The sequence below is a fragment of the Portunus trituberculatus genome, chromosome 50 (genome assembly GCF_017591435.1).
Source record: "Portunus trituberculatus isolate SZX2019 chromosome 50, ASM1759143v1, whole genome shotgun sequence".
In the NCBI taxonomy this organism is placed as follows: Eukaryota; Metazoa; Arthropoda; class Malacostraca; order Decapoda; family Portunidae; genus Portunus; species Portunus trituberculatus.
This window is the reverse complement of record NC_059304.1, coordinates 4,453,409-4,465,908: the sequence shown is the minus strand read 5'-3', so window position 1 is coordinate 4,465,908 and position 12,500 is coordinate 4,453,409. Positions and strand designations below refer to the sequence as shown.

General features: G+C 43.1%; 1 protein-coding gene across 2 annotated transcripts in view; it reads right to left on the bottom strand.

The window, feature by feature from the left end:
* LOC123499641 (cGMP-dependent protein kinase, isozyme 1-like) overlaps positions 1-12,500 on the bottom strand; it is a 300,599-nt gene that overhangs the window by 128,043 nt on the left and 160,056 nt on the right. For both annotated transcript variants that reach the window (XM_045247975.1, XM_045247976.1), the window contains one exon: positions 1,197-1,914. In XM_045247975.1, the coding sequence (XP_045103910.1) occupies positions 1,197-1,913 (717 nt within the window). In that variant the 5' untranslated portion in view covers position 1,914. The remainder of the gene's footprint in view (positions 1-1,196; positions 1,915-12,500) is intronic.

Below are 12,500 nucleotides of genomic sequence, written 5' to 3'. Positions count from 1 at the left end.
TATTTTTTTTTCAGATGAAGGAGCAGAACTCATGTTAATCATCATAATCATGAAAAAAACAAATCACAAACACGAAATCAATCCCTCAATGACTTCCACCACAGCGTGTCAAATTATCTGGAGTTAATGCGTTCCAATGTTTAAGAATAATGACCTCTGTCTTGTGAAGGAAAGTGGACGAACATGGGACGGGATAGAATTGTTATGAGAAAATGCGCTAAAGATGATGAGGATGGTAAAGAGGACACACAAAGAGGAGGAGGAGGAGGAGGAGGAGGAGGAGGAGGAGGAGGAGGAGTTGGAGGAGGAGCAGGAGGAGGAGTGTGGCAATACCAGGAGATGATAAAGTGCAAAAGATAAGAGGATAGTTTCAAAAATGAGAATGAGATGCCTGCAGATTTACATGTGGATGAGGATCAAGATGGAAGTGAAGAAGATGGGAAGGACAAAGATGATAATGGTGGTGGTGGGAGTGGTGGTGGTGATATGGATAAAAATAATAAAGGAATGGAGACGAAAAAAAAAGAGTAAAAGAAAGTGACGATGATGACAACGAAGAAAGAAAAGAAGTACAATATAAAGGAGAAGAGAATGACGTAGATGATAATGTTACACAGAAATATAAAAGAACAACTGAAACGTCGAATGAACAGCTGGTGCACAGCAAGTGGTATTGATGGCGATAACTAATGATGATGATGATGATGATGATGATAATAATGATGATGAAAGATGACAACAATAGAAAAGGGAAGAAACAGAGAGGAAGTGAAAGTAGAGAAGAAAAGTGGAGGAAGTTCATGAAAAACGTAATCGATCCAAGGCGGTGGAGTGGCAACAGGTGGATCACTGGCGGGAGTGGAAGGGAGGGAGGGAGGGAAGGGGACGGAAGGGAAGGGGAAAGTGGGAGGGAAGAGGATCTAGGGGAGGAGAACACGTGTAACGAGAGACGAGGGTCAACAGGTGGAGGGGAGGCACAAGGAACACATGACGAACACGGTGTGTGTGGGAGGGTGGGACTCTGAGGCACGCGGTGGAGCGGTGGAGAGACACTGGCGTGTATGGTTGGGCCAAGAACACACCGACACTTCCCAAAGTACTCATGACACACAGAGAACAAGAAGAGAAAGAGTGACTCCTATTTCTGAGAGGAGTTGCGAGTGGACTTGAACACAAGGAGTTATTGTGCCACTCACCTTAAGTTTGTGCACCTCGCGGCGGAGGCGAGTGGCCTCCTCTGTCGTCTTTTTCAGTTGACGCCTCATATCCATCTTCTCTGCCTCCAGGACGTCGATCCGTAGGTCACGGTCACGCACCTCGGCCTTCAGCTCGGGCACCAGTCCCTTGAGGTAGTTGTAATCTTCCGGGTACACAGGCTTAGGGGCCCCGCGCCCGTTCCCGGGGCCCGGCCCACCCGGGAGGCCGTCCTGGTGATGATTGTGGTGGTGGTGGTGGTGATGGTGGTGGCCGCCAGTCTGGCCTGACGTGCCATTTCCCATGGTGGCCACCGGCATGGATGAGGGTTGGGGGGCGGGGGCTTGGGGCGGGGCGGGGGCGGTGGGATGCTGGGACGAGAGCGGGGCGGCGGCGGCGTACACCGGCCGGTCCAAGATCTGCGACAAACTGACGGGACCGCTGGTGCTGGCGGGCCGCTCCACGTCTGCCCCGCCCCCCGCCACGCCTCCCGCCTCGACCCCGCCCCCTGCCGCAGATGGGTCACTGCTCTTTTCCTTCTGCTGGCATTGGTGGATCGCCGTGCCCCCGTTGAGGTCCGGCGGCTGTGTGGTGGCGGCGCAGGGCTGGCACCCGGCTGGGGTCTGTGCAGGGGACTCAGGCGGGGTTGGCGTTCCCTCGTTGAGGGCCGCCTCCTGCAGCATGCGACTCATCTCCCGCACGCTGTCCGGATACTCCATCCTGCAGAGACAAGAAGACAGAGTCAGTGTCTGGAGGGACAAGCGTTATGTTGCACGTCTGTTATTAATGGTCTAATACGGCGTCAACATGGATGCGTCATGTGCTACCTTGTTCATGTAACGTGCTCTACTTTGTACTTTCCTCCTTAATGCCACCTCTAAGCAACTGACTCACACTCAATGATCCATTTCGAATGATCTAACACCATTCAGCCAATCATTCTCAGCTACTTCGTCAATATCTCTCTCTCCTCAAGGCAATCAGTGCGTTGTCATTTCAGTGATCTTCCTAATTCGAAACAGTTTTCTCATCGAAATACTTGCAGGACCGTCGCAGCATTACATAATCGCTTCACTGTGCTCAATTCACCACGATCAAGTCTCCTCACAACATCGCTTTCTATATGACAAATTTCAGTACAACAAAACCTTGTCCTTATAGTAACAATCTACTTTCCACACGCAGACGAGGAAGAGGAAATGAATTCCCTCAACTTCCCCTGCCTCTGACTACAGCCCAATGGTTGCCTTTGCGTCATCTCCCTCCTGCTTTGGAGAGAAAACTCGAGACTCCAACACAAGTCAACAAAGATCAAGAAAACATCAGGCATGACAAAGGCAAGAAGTGGAAAGAACGCTCCGGCACAGCGAGGTAACTCACCAGACCGTAAAGAAGAAAAAAAGAAATATCAGGAGAAAATACAAGCAGTACAAAAGTTGCTGTGAGAATGGCGCCTGTACCCTGTTGACTTTTGAAGTAAAGAAAGATAGAAAAAGATGAAAGGAAGAAAAAGTCACTCATGCTGCTCCTAGTTTGCCGTTAACACAGAGGAGGGAGTGAAAATTCGATTCTAAATAACTCATTTCCAGAAACACGGCTGCTACTGCAGGACGAGCAAACACATGACTGAAAGGGTTGTCAAGGCGCACACGTGTTCATGGGACGTCGCCAAGCTAGAGGGGTGGTGACGGTGGTGCATGGGGGGAAGGGATGCGCCTCACCAATTAAACATCTCAAGGGTTCACGATTCACAGCAGCACTGAGGGGGGAGAGGAGAAAAGCAGGGATGGAAGGGGATTAAGACTCAAAGCAACGAACATTAATCCCACACCACGAAGTCTCTACCAGTGTTCATTGTTCTTTCTTTTTTTTTTTTCACGACCCAGTGAATTTCATATACCTTCTTCCTTCACGACCTAATTCGTTTATTGTATTGTATCTTTAGACCTCTGATACGGAAACTGATTCACACACACACACACACACACACACACACACACACACACACACACACACACACACACACACACACTCAGTACATTTCAGGGACTCGAATGTTGGAAAAAATGCAGTGGAATGTTTTTCGTGTCTCAAAAATATCACCGCTATGTAATCAAAGTATGTACATCTCCCAAAATTAATAATCAATTTTAATTCTTTGTTTTCCTGGAAAGAGAGACTTAATGCAAAGAACTATAGATGAAAAATAGCAATATGAGTGATGGAAATGTAATGTGTAAAGAAAAAATAAAGAAAAAAGAATAAAAATTGCCATAATTCTTTAATGACACAAAATTGTTCAGTATATTTCAGTGAGCCAAATGTTAAAAAAGGAAAAAAAAAATCACTTGTAATGAAAAAAATGAAAATGGACCACCACCACCACCATCACCACCACCATCATACCCCATCACCTCACCAACCCCTCACACACCACCACCACACCCCCACCACCTCATGAAACCCTCACACCTCACCACACCATCACCAACACACCCCTTCGCCTCACAAACCCCTCACTCTTTACCTCACCACCATCACTAACACAACCCATCACCTCATAAACCTCTCACACTTTACCTCACAACCACTAACACACCCCATCACCTCACAAACCCCTCACACTTTACCTCACCACCACCACCACATCCTAATCTCCAAAAACCCAACACCCAAATATCCTCAACACACGGAACGAAGATAAGGATAACATGAGGTTAGAAAGATTCAAGGAGGCAAGGCACCAACACCCAGAACAAGCCTCCATCACTGTGATCCACGACCACCATTCCGATTAACTGACCCCCGAAAGACGAAACAAGGTAAACACAGCCTGCGGAAAGGAAAACAACGACACACACCCACACACACACACACACACACACACAGGAACGGAAGCCACAGAGACAGCAGGAGTAGCACGCAAGTCTTTCCGAACCACAAGGCGAAGCGGATACAAAACAATATTCCAGACGGAGAAATTCGGCAACGCGAGCAAAGGTGCATCTTGTCCACTGCCTCAGGAGGTGGATGAGATAAAAAAAAAAAAAAAAAAAAAAAGAAAAGAAGAAAAGTGGAGGAGCATGAAAGAATGACTCCCTCCTCCTCTTCGTCCTCCTCTCCCTATGGATGAAGGAAGAACAAGCGAACTACTCATCAAGATCAAAGGAAGGAGGGAGGAAAAATAAATCGAAAAACTGAGAGCAAAATAGGAAAAGAAAAAAAGACAAATACGAGAAACGCTGCGATCTATTTTTCTTAGAGAGAGAGAGAGAGAGAGAGAGAGAGAGAGAGAGAGAGAGAGAGAGAGAGAGAGAGAGAGAGAGAGAGAGAGAGTTATTACTATCGAATTAAAAGTTATTTGTGCAGTAATATTGTTGGTGGCAAGACTTTTGTATCTTTCATGTTTTCCCGCCATTTTTCAGAGTAGAAAAGGGAAATAATCAAAGAAGGAAAGAAACGGTGGACGGTAAGGCTGCGGAGAACGAGAAAAAAGAAAAAGAAATTGGAGCAAGAAATGGAAAAAAATAAATCAGGAAAAGAATAACGAGAAGAGGAAGAAAATACTTTGAAAAAATCTGATAATGATCACATGAAGGAAAGAAAGGGATGGAAATAGAGAGAGTGAACGAGACCGAATATTAGAATGAAATAAAAAGGCTGAGCAGGTCACTGGAAAACAAAAACAAAGACATGAAAGGAAGTGAAGGACCAAGAATCAGCAGAAACAACAGAAAAGACTAACCATTTTTAACCTCTGAGAAAAGAAAAAGGAGAACGGTTATATCATATAGGTCCTTAACATGTCTCAGCGTTCTCTCTCTCTCTCTCTCTGATTAAACCAAACTTTTAACAAACAAATAATAATAATGAAAGATGGATCCTATTTATTCCCTTCCTTCCTCTCTCCTCTCACTCTCTCCTCCCTCGCTGAGCCACACAAAGGCGCCGCTCTCAAGCCTTCACGTCAGCCTGTGTGTGTCTATAACAGGAGTAAATTGTGAATCCCCTGTCCCTACCCCGCCGCTCCCGCCTCGCCACATCAATTGACTCGTGCATTTTCCAAGGACTTGAGGGAGAGAGAGAGATTATGAGAGTTAGGTTAAGTTAGGGCTACGTTGATGAAGGGGTAAGGTTCAGAGGGTATAGGATATGGATTTTGTGGGTAAGTAAGGCTGTGGGTAAGAATAGGATAGGGTAGGATCACTTTAAGACGTTAAGAAATTTGATAGGATAGGAACGGTGTGTGTATCTAGATGGTTAAGGGTTGAGAAAGGCTTAAAGAATGTGGGAGTTTAGTTTAAGACGCGTGTTTGTGGCTTGAACAGTAAAGATCAATACAGGATATGAATAAAATAAGTTTAGAGAGCGTGTGGAAGGCCGCGAAGCTTAGGAGTGGAGATGAAATAACGTACAAAGAATACAAGATAAAAACAGGACAGGTTAGGAAGTGTGTTGGTGGTTATGAAGATTAGGTCTGAAGAAGGATTGAGGTCAAGAGAGGATGTGGATAAAGTAAAAGGAAGTGTGAAGGACAGAAAGAGTTGCGTGTGTTTGTGGCTGGAAAGGGAAAAATAAAGTGTTATTATTTGATCAACCCATTTACTACTTAATTTGTTTTCCTTTCACCTATATAACGCTTTGAACGCTTTTCTTTATAAGGCAGCACTTTCTCTTAAATAATTCTACAGCAATGAAAAATTAGCAAATCAATTTCCTACTTTCTCTCAACTCTCAAGGATGATGAAGGCTGACCACTGGAGCAGGAAAACTGGGAGAAAGTTTATCAAAAAGAGTATGCATGTGTATATATATACATATAAAAAAAATACGTATGCATGTGTTATAAAGCGAGGGGAAAGTGTTATTAATGGCTAAAAGGAAAGGTAGATGGTAGGCGTTATATAGAATAGTAAAAGGTTAAGAAGGCCAAAAAGTAGGGAAGAGAAAAGGTTGAAGTACGCAGAAGGTTACACGTGGGATGAGAAAGATATTTATAACAACTGAAGGGAGTTATACCTGAGAAATCTTGTGGTTAATACAACAATGAAAGAAGACACAAAAACTAAATGAAGGAAAGACGATGAGACAAGAGCAAAAATAATTAGATAAACAAAAAAAAAAAATATATAGATAAAAGACGAACAGAGAGGATTAAGTTTGTGACATGTAAGCAAGCGGTTTCTAGGATGGGAAGACAAAATCATACAGAAACTACACAAGGATGACAAAAAAAAAAAAAAATAAGTAAGATGAAATGAATATAAACGACAACAGTAGATAACATGGTGACAAAAAAAAAAAAAAAAGGTTAGAGAAGCAGCATAAACACGACCATGGAAACAAAACTTAATAATGCCGCTCAAACTTAAAAGGTAGAGAGGAAATATCAAGTTATTTCACTGCAAATGAAAGAACTGACTGACTGGAAACAAGACAGTAATATGAAATGTGAGGAAGATCGAGAAAAGAAAGACAAGGTAAGGAAGAGAGATGGAAAATTTACTAGGAACTGAAGAACGAAAAGTGAAAGAGAAGAAAAGAAGGAAGATTTAAGAGACAAAAAAAAAAAAAAAAATTACAAGATTCAACGAAGGAAGGACGATAAATGACAGCCATGGATAGAAGGAGGAAACGAATGGGAATAAAGCTTTAAAGAAGAAAAAAAAAGAAGAAAAAGAAAAAAGAAGAAGAAGAAGAAGAAGAAGAAGATGAGATGGAGATAGAGAGAGAGAGAGAGAGAGAGAGAGAGAGAGAGAGAGAGAGAGAGAGAGAGAGATAAATTTGTATTATGTAAAAGGTAAAACCCAGCAGGTCCTTTTCTTCTGTTGCCCTCAAGTAATAAGAATAAAAGGCTCGTAGACAAAAGAAGACTAACTTACGCACTACGGGACGACCTGGCGACACGTTTTCTTTCTCTCTCTCTCTCTCTCTCTCTCTCTCTCTCTCTCTAGTATATTTACCCACGAGTATTTCTTTCTTACAGGTGACAATAAACACATTACTCTCCTCTTTCTCCTCCTCCTCTTCCTCCTCTTCCTTAATATTATTTTCTTCTTTTTTCATTATTGTTACTATTCTTATTCTTTCTCCTTTTCCATAATTTTCTTGTTTTTTCCTCCTTTCTCCTTCTTCTTCTTCTTTCTCATCTCTCACTATTTTTTTGTACTTCCTCCTCCTCTTTCTTTTCATACTACTACTACTACTACTACTATTACTACTACTATAAAAACAACAACTACTACTACTATAGATACTACTACTACTACTACTACTACTACTACTACTACTACTACTATTGCTACTGGTGCTGCTGCTACTACTACTACTACTACTACTACTACTACTACTACTACTACGACAACGACGATGACGACGACGAAACGGGAACACAAACACGATAAATCCAGCATATTGAATCTAAATCTTTTTCACTGTCAGCATAATCTCAACATCAGAAGAGTTAAATTGTTTGGGTATCAGAGTGACTGTCAGTGTGTGTGTGTGTGTGTGTGTGTGTGTGTGTGTGTGTGTGTGTGTGTGTGTGTGTGTGTGTGTGTGTGTGTGTGTGTTTAGTAGGAAGTCATGATGCGGGACGATATCTCAAAGTCTCTCTCTCTCTCTCTCTCTCTCTCTCTCTCTCTCTCTCTCTCTCTCTCTCTCTCTCTCTCTCTCTCTCTCTCTCTCAAGGGAAGGGTGTTAGAAAAGTCAGTCCGCCAATTTAAAAACATCATGTACATTTTCCACTTACTCCTTGTCACTTAAGGCTTCCCTCTTACTCACTCTCTCTCTCTCTCTCTCTCTCTCTCTCTCTCTCTCTCTCTCTCTCTCTCTCTCTCTTTTCTGTAAACGGTGCCTCAACGCTACCCTCTCACTGATTAATGGTTTCACTCATTCTTGCTCATACCTCTTCCTCCTCTCCCTCCCCTCTTCTCTTTGCCAAGTCTCACTCTCCTTTCTTCTTCCCTTCATTCCTTCACTTTCTCACTCCTTCCTTCATCTTGCCTTTTCTTATCACCTACTCCTTTGTTCTCCACATTCATCTCACTCCCCTCTCACTCCCTCTCACCTACCCCTTTCACTCCCTAGCCCTGTTTCTGTCAAGTAATGTCATTATTCGCGGGAAATTGATTTCGGTAATGGAAAAAGCCAATGTTTTTCCGAGCAAATATCTTGTCAGCTTTTTCTATTAATATATACATAAAGGCATAGGTGTATGTTAATGTGTGGGATCAAAAATACTCCTCCTTCTCTGGTGCTGCTACTGAAACATAATTTGGGAAGCTGTATGAAGTCACCAGGTCTACGCGCGGAGGTTCCTGTGTACAACATGCCAACACACTCGCATTTCCAAGTATTATCATCCATAAATTTACCTCATGTTCCTTTTAAAAAAGAAGACTCGACACTGCAAACCTAATTATTAAAGTCAATTTCACTCATTTATCACTCAAAGAACGTTGATCTCTCTCTCTCTCTCTCTCTCTCTCTCTCTCTGCGGAGTATAGAATAACATCATGAAGATAAACTAGTTGTACTATTGCATACACTATCTGAGCGCGCCATTCCTTGCAATATATACAATTTTTCAAAGTCCTTGCTCATATGGAAGGAATAATATGCAAATAATATAATTGTACGTATAGAGAATTGTTTAAATTTATTAGTTTATCCCATTTCTCTAAATCTATCTATATATGGACGACATCAGTGGTCCTACAATTGTATATCTTTACATTTCTATTTCATGGATGAAAAGTAAGTCTTAAATATCAGATTAATTTACGTTAAAACTACTTCTATTACTACTATCACTACTTCTACCACCACCACCACCATTACCACTATCACTACAACATCAACAGCAGCAGCAACAACAACAACAACTACAACAACAACAACTGCTACTACTACTACAGCGTCTACCATTACTACAAAAAAATGTGTCACTATCACAATCACTGGTAAAAGGTGATTATTTTCATATTTGAGAAAAAAATACCAAGTGACAAAGCATCACAATATCTATGCCTCAGCTCCTACAGCCGCCGCGCCGAGTCTCCACGGTCAGCAGAGGGGCGCGCTGCCCTACTATCTGCCGCCATGCGCTATCAGTGAGCCAAACTTCAAGGTTCCTTGACTTTAGTGTTAGGGATCTCACGGAAGTTGAAATGCAGAAAGTCTTCTAGGTGGTGGAAAGATGAAATTCTGGACATCAAAGATTGGTCTAAAGTAAAGCTAATGGTTCATCAAAGAAGACAATACATTTATTATGCTTTAGTCTCCGATGTGGATTATTGGTACTCGTGTTTGCCCGACAATTTAAAATTCACTTTTTAAAGACATTATTGCACAAACACGCTAACGACGATAGTGATCCTGTTTTGTGACAGATGACGTGACGACACTGAGAGACTGAACTTAACACTGGTCGCAAGTCAGGCCCAATTGGCGTCCTGGAGTCATGTTTGGTGACACATGGTAGAACATTGCGTAAAGTTAATGGTGTTGGTTTCCCTTTGTTTAGCGTTGTCTCTCGTCAATGGCAGGATGTCACCAGCTTGTCATTTTATCACATTCTGTCCACAGAAATGTACGCTCCCCTGCCGTACGTAATAAAGACCCAGTTTTCATGACTCATACCTTAGTGTACTATAAACATATGTTAAATTCTTACATCTAAAGACCAGTTATCGAGAACATTGTTAATAAATGTAATTTCTACTCTCATTTTGTATAACTTTATTACAAAATATTTGAAAACAAAGAACTTAAACTTCATCACACACACATTTCCCGTTGAGAAGGCGGTGCGGCACCACCCTGAGCCCTGGCACAGGTCAGGCTGGCAGGGCGGCCTCAGACCGCGACGGGGACGAGAAAATCTTAAGACGAGTATTTCAAACATTTACTAATCTGGAGGAAAGGAGCCGCCTCTGAACCCAAAGCTCCTCCCCTCCACCAACCTGCGGCTCCTCAACTATTCCTCCTCCTTTCCCTCCCTCCCTCCCTCGTCTTTCTTAAAAGGCTGATCAAAGGAGCGAAGAAGTTTTGTAACTTTTACTTTTTATCGACAATGGGCCATGTCTTTGTTGGGCGCAGCCAGCCAGGTTCTGAGTGGCCCTCCCTTACCTCCCCCGCCCAACCAAGACCTCCTGTCTCAATCCATCCTTCTCATCCACCTCCCCACCATCTCCCTCCCGTCTCGGAGTCACGTGACCTCAGCAGCACAATGCCTCAGCGCTCAACAACAGGAACAATGCCACAAGGATCCTAATGGCGGCCTCAGGTGCGCCCACTGTTTGGTGGCACTTGGCGGAGGCAGCGGGAGGATGGGTGGTAGAAGGGACGGAGGAGGGGTGAACGCCAGTACCTCCTTAACTCCTTCCCACTCCTTCCCCACAACCTGTGTTAATTCCTCCTCCACCCGCGACAAAGCAACTCCTCTCCTCTCCTCTCCTCTCCTTTCGTTCCCCTCCCGCCTCGGCTCGCCTCGGCTCTGTAAGGTTAACTTTGTCCTGATGCAGTTCTGGAAGGGCTTTCAAAATAGCTTTTCACTGATTATTGCTGCCAGACACTCTTGAGACGCCACGGGCACACACACACACACACACACACACACACACACACACACACACACACACACACACACACACACACACACTGAAGGGAAGGGAACAGTACCACTTTACTTCCCTTTGCGTCAGTAAGTCAGCAGGCGGCGAGGAACGGTGCACTGCATACATAGTGAGGAATTATCTATTATGGCAAAGCTTCGCTGTAGAGAGAGAGAGAGAGAGAGAGAGAGAGAGAGAGAGAGAGAGAGAGAGAGAGAGAGAGAGAGAGAGAGAGAGAGAGAGAGAGAGAGAGAGAGAGAGAGAGAGAGAGTAACCAAGCATTTCCACCACTAATGCTGCTGTTTTAAGTCTCTCTTTCACCTACTCTGATGTTCATTTATTCTTGAATATAGTAAGTTTCTTTTCTCCTCAAACTACGAGTATTTCCTTTCTATTTCACACACCAGATTGTTATCATCATTATTATCATCGTTTTTTTTCCTGTATTCTTCTTCTTCTTCATCATCTTCTTACTATCATTATTATTATCATTATTAGCAGCAGCAGCAGCAGCAGTAGTAGTAGTAGTAGTAGTAGTAGTAGTAGTAGTAGTAGTAGTAGTAGTAGTAGTAGTAGTCTTTGCTGTTGTTGTTGTTTTTTCGATATCTTCATCGTCGTTATCCTTTTCTTCTTCGTTCTTCTTCATCTTTTCTTCCTCATCATCATTTTCTCGATCTTTCTCCTCCTCCTTTTCTTATCCTTCATCATAATCCTCTCCTTCACCACAAACTATTTATCATTATCATAATTACTACCATCGCCACCACCACCACCACTATAATAATTATCACCATCGTCTTTCCTTTCTCTCTCCCGCTCTTCCTGGAATTCAATAAAAAAGGCAGAAACATTTGTATACAGAGCTACTCCTACCCAGCGTTTTTAATTAGTTTCCCCTTCCTCTGCCGCCACTCGTCACTGGTGCTGATGATGATGATGCTCCTCCCGGTCCTGTCCCATCCTAGACGTGGCGTGGTACGTATGTATGTATGTGTGTATGTATGTATGTCTGTATGTGACGGAATGATGCTCTCAAGACGGTGTTGCTTAGAAATGAATTTGTCTTATATTTGTGTTGCTTTAGTGGTGGTGGTGGTGGTGGTGGTGGTGGTGGTGGTGGTGGTGGTGGACTTTGTTCTTGTTGTTGTTCATCTTAGTTTTCTTCTTCTTGTCTTCCTCCTTTTCTTCTTCTTTCTCCTCCTTCGTTGGTTTTTATTCTTTTTATTCTTGAGGTTGTTCTTTTCTTTGTTCTTTCTCCTTACTATTTTCATTATCTTTATCAGAGAGAGAGAGAGAGAGAGAGAGAGAGAGAGAGAGAGAGAGAGAGAGAGAGAGAGTCCTTACCTCACACTCCACCTCCCTCTCCCCCTTCTTCTCCTTCCACTAAACCTGTATTGACGTCTCCATCTTGAGTGTTTACAGTGACATCACGCTAGAATGACACTTTTTTTTTTTCTCTCATCCTTCTCCATATTTCCCTCCCCACCACCAGTCCCATACCACACAGTTTCTCTACACCCTCTCTCTATCTCCTGTCTCCTTTCCCTTTGCCATCTTTCTAGTCCTTTCTCCTATTCATTCATCCTCTCGTCCCCGCGTTCCTCACTCTGTTACCAAACCAAGGAAAAAGAGGCAGAGAAGAGTGTTAATTAAAAAAAAAAAGTTAATTAAGTAGATTTTTTTTCGTGG